Source organism: Pseudomyrmex gracilis, unplaced genomic scaffold (genome assembly GCF_002006095.1).
Source record: "Pseudomyrmex gracilis isolate BER0280 unplaced genomic scaffold, ASM200609v1 scaffold_1325, whole genome shotgun sequence".
Lineage (NCBI taxonomy): Eukaryota > Metazoa > Arthropoda > Insecta > Hymenoptera > Formicidae > Pseudomyrmex > Pseudomyrmex gracilis.
The window spans coordinates 10,245-11,798 of NW_018021909.1; the positions used below are offsets into that span (position 1 = coordinate 10,245).

Sequence of the window (1,554 nt, forward strand, 5' to 3'; positions counted from 1 at the left end):
ATAATTATATTCCGATGCAAAATGAAAGAGGCCGTGGAGTCCAGGACGTAACACTATTAACAAGGAGGGATACATATCTTTTTCCAAGAACGTCACGCAACCGGAAAAAAGTAGTTCAAAGAGTTACAATATAGAGTTGCGATTCATTGATTCGTACAAATTTCGCAGTGCTAGCCTCGATAAACTAGCATCATTTCTTAACAAAGACAAGTTAAAAATTTTACAATCAGAATTTAGAAATTTATCCGTCGAAAACTGTAAGTTATTAACGCGTAAAGGGGTCTTTCCGTACGAATATGTAGACTGTGTCGACAAGTTGCTAAAGCGACGTTTACCACCGCGTGAGTCATTCTACAGTTCCTTGACCGGTGAAACGATATCTGAGAGTAAATATGCACACTCTAGAAACATCTGGCTACGATTTTCTATTAGTACGTTAGGTGAATACAGTGATTTATATTTGAAGACTGATGTTTTATTATTGGCTGATATATTTGAGAATTTCCGCGAAAGTTGTATCCGAAGTTATGGATTAGATCCTGCGCATTATTATACTTTATCCGGTTACACGTGGGACGCTATGCTAAAACACACAGGCATAACGTTCGACCTGCTCACAGATGTTGATATGGTTATGTTTATCGAACGCGGTATACGCGGTGGCCTTAGTCAGTGCAGCGCAAGATACGCGCACGCTAATAACAAGTACATGCAGACGTATGACACATAAAAACCAACATCATATCTCATGTATTTTGATATAAATAACTTGTACGGCTGGGCAATATGTCAGCCATTACCGTATGCCGCATTCCAATGGGTAGACAACGTCTGGAGTGTCGACGTGATGTCTGTGGCATCAACCTCAGATATCGGTTACATCCTTGAAGTCGACCTCGAGTATCCTCGCGAACTGCACGACGTGCACGCTGACCCACCGTTCTGTTCGACGCGTGATAAGCCGCCTGGCAAGCGACAGGAGAAGCTGCTCGCAACATTACATAACAAAACGCGTTACATCATTCACTATCGTGCTCTGCAACAATGTGTGCGACACGCATTGTATCTTCGTATTACAAAGATCCACCGCATATTACAATTCATGCAATCTCAGTGGCTCCGCAGTTACATCGAATTAAATACACAATTTCGAACGCTTGCTAAAAACGACTTTGAAAAAAATTTATACAAATTGATAAATAATGCGGTTTTTGGTAAAACTATGGAAAATATGCATAACCATCCCAGATAGCACATGAATGTCCATAGGATATCCAATGGACGTCCGAATTCGGACATCAGGACGTCCACTGGATATCCGTATAAAATCCAGTGGGCGTCCATTGGATGTCTTATGGACATCTGTTTTTGACAACTGCGGACGTCCATTTGTTTTCCAAAAAAGGACCTNAAAACGAACTTGAAATATATATAATTTTTCATGTCTTATAATTTGGAATTGTAAAATGAACATTTAAGAATATATAAAGAACAGATAAATGAGTAATTATAATATATATAAATAATCTGAAATGCAGAATTACAGTTCATATA

At 39.1% G+C, this 1,554-nt stretch overlaps 1 protein-coding gene across 1 annotated transcript in view; it reads right to left on the reverse strand.

The window, feature by feature from the left end:
• Window positions 1–1,322: 1,322 nt before the first annotated feature.
• The window catches only part of LOC109862060, a 3,784-nt gene continuing 3,552 nt past the window's right edge, over window positions 1,323–1,554 (reverse strand). Inside the window, exon 4 of the mRNA XM_020441957.1 lies at window positions 1,323–1,408. Within this exon, the coding sequence (XP_020297546.1) occupies window positions 1,353–1,408 (56 nt within the window). The 3' untranslated portion in view covers window positions 1,323–1,352. The remainder of the gene's footprint in view (window positions 1,409–1,554) is intronic.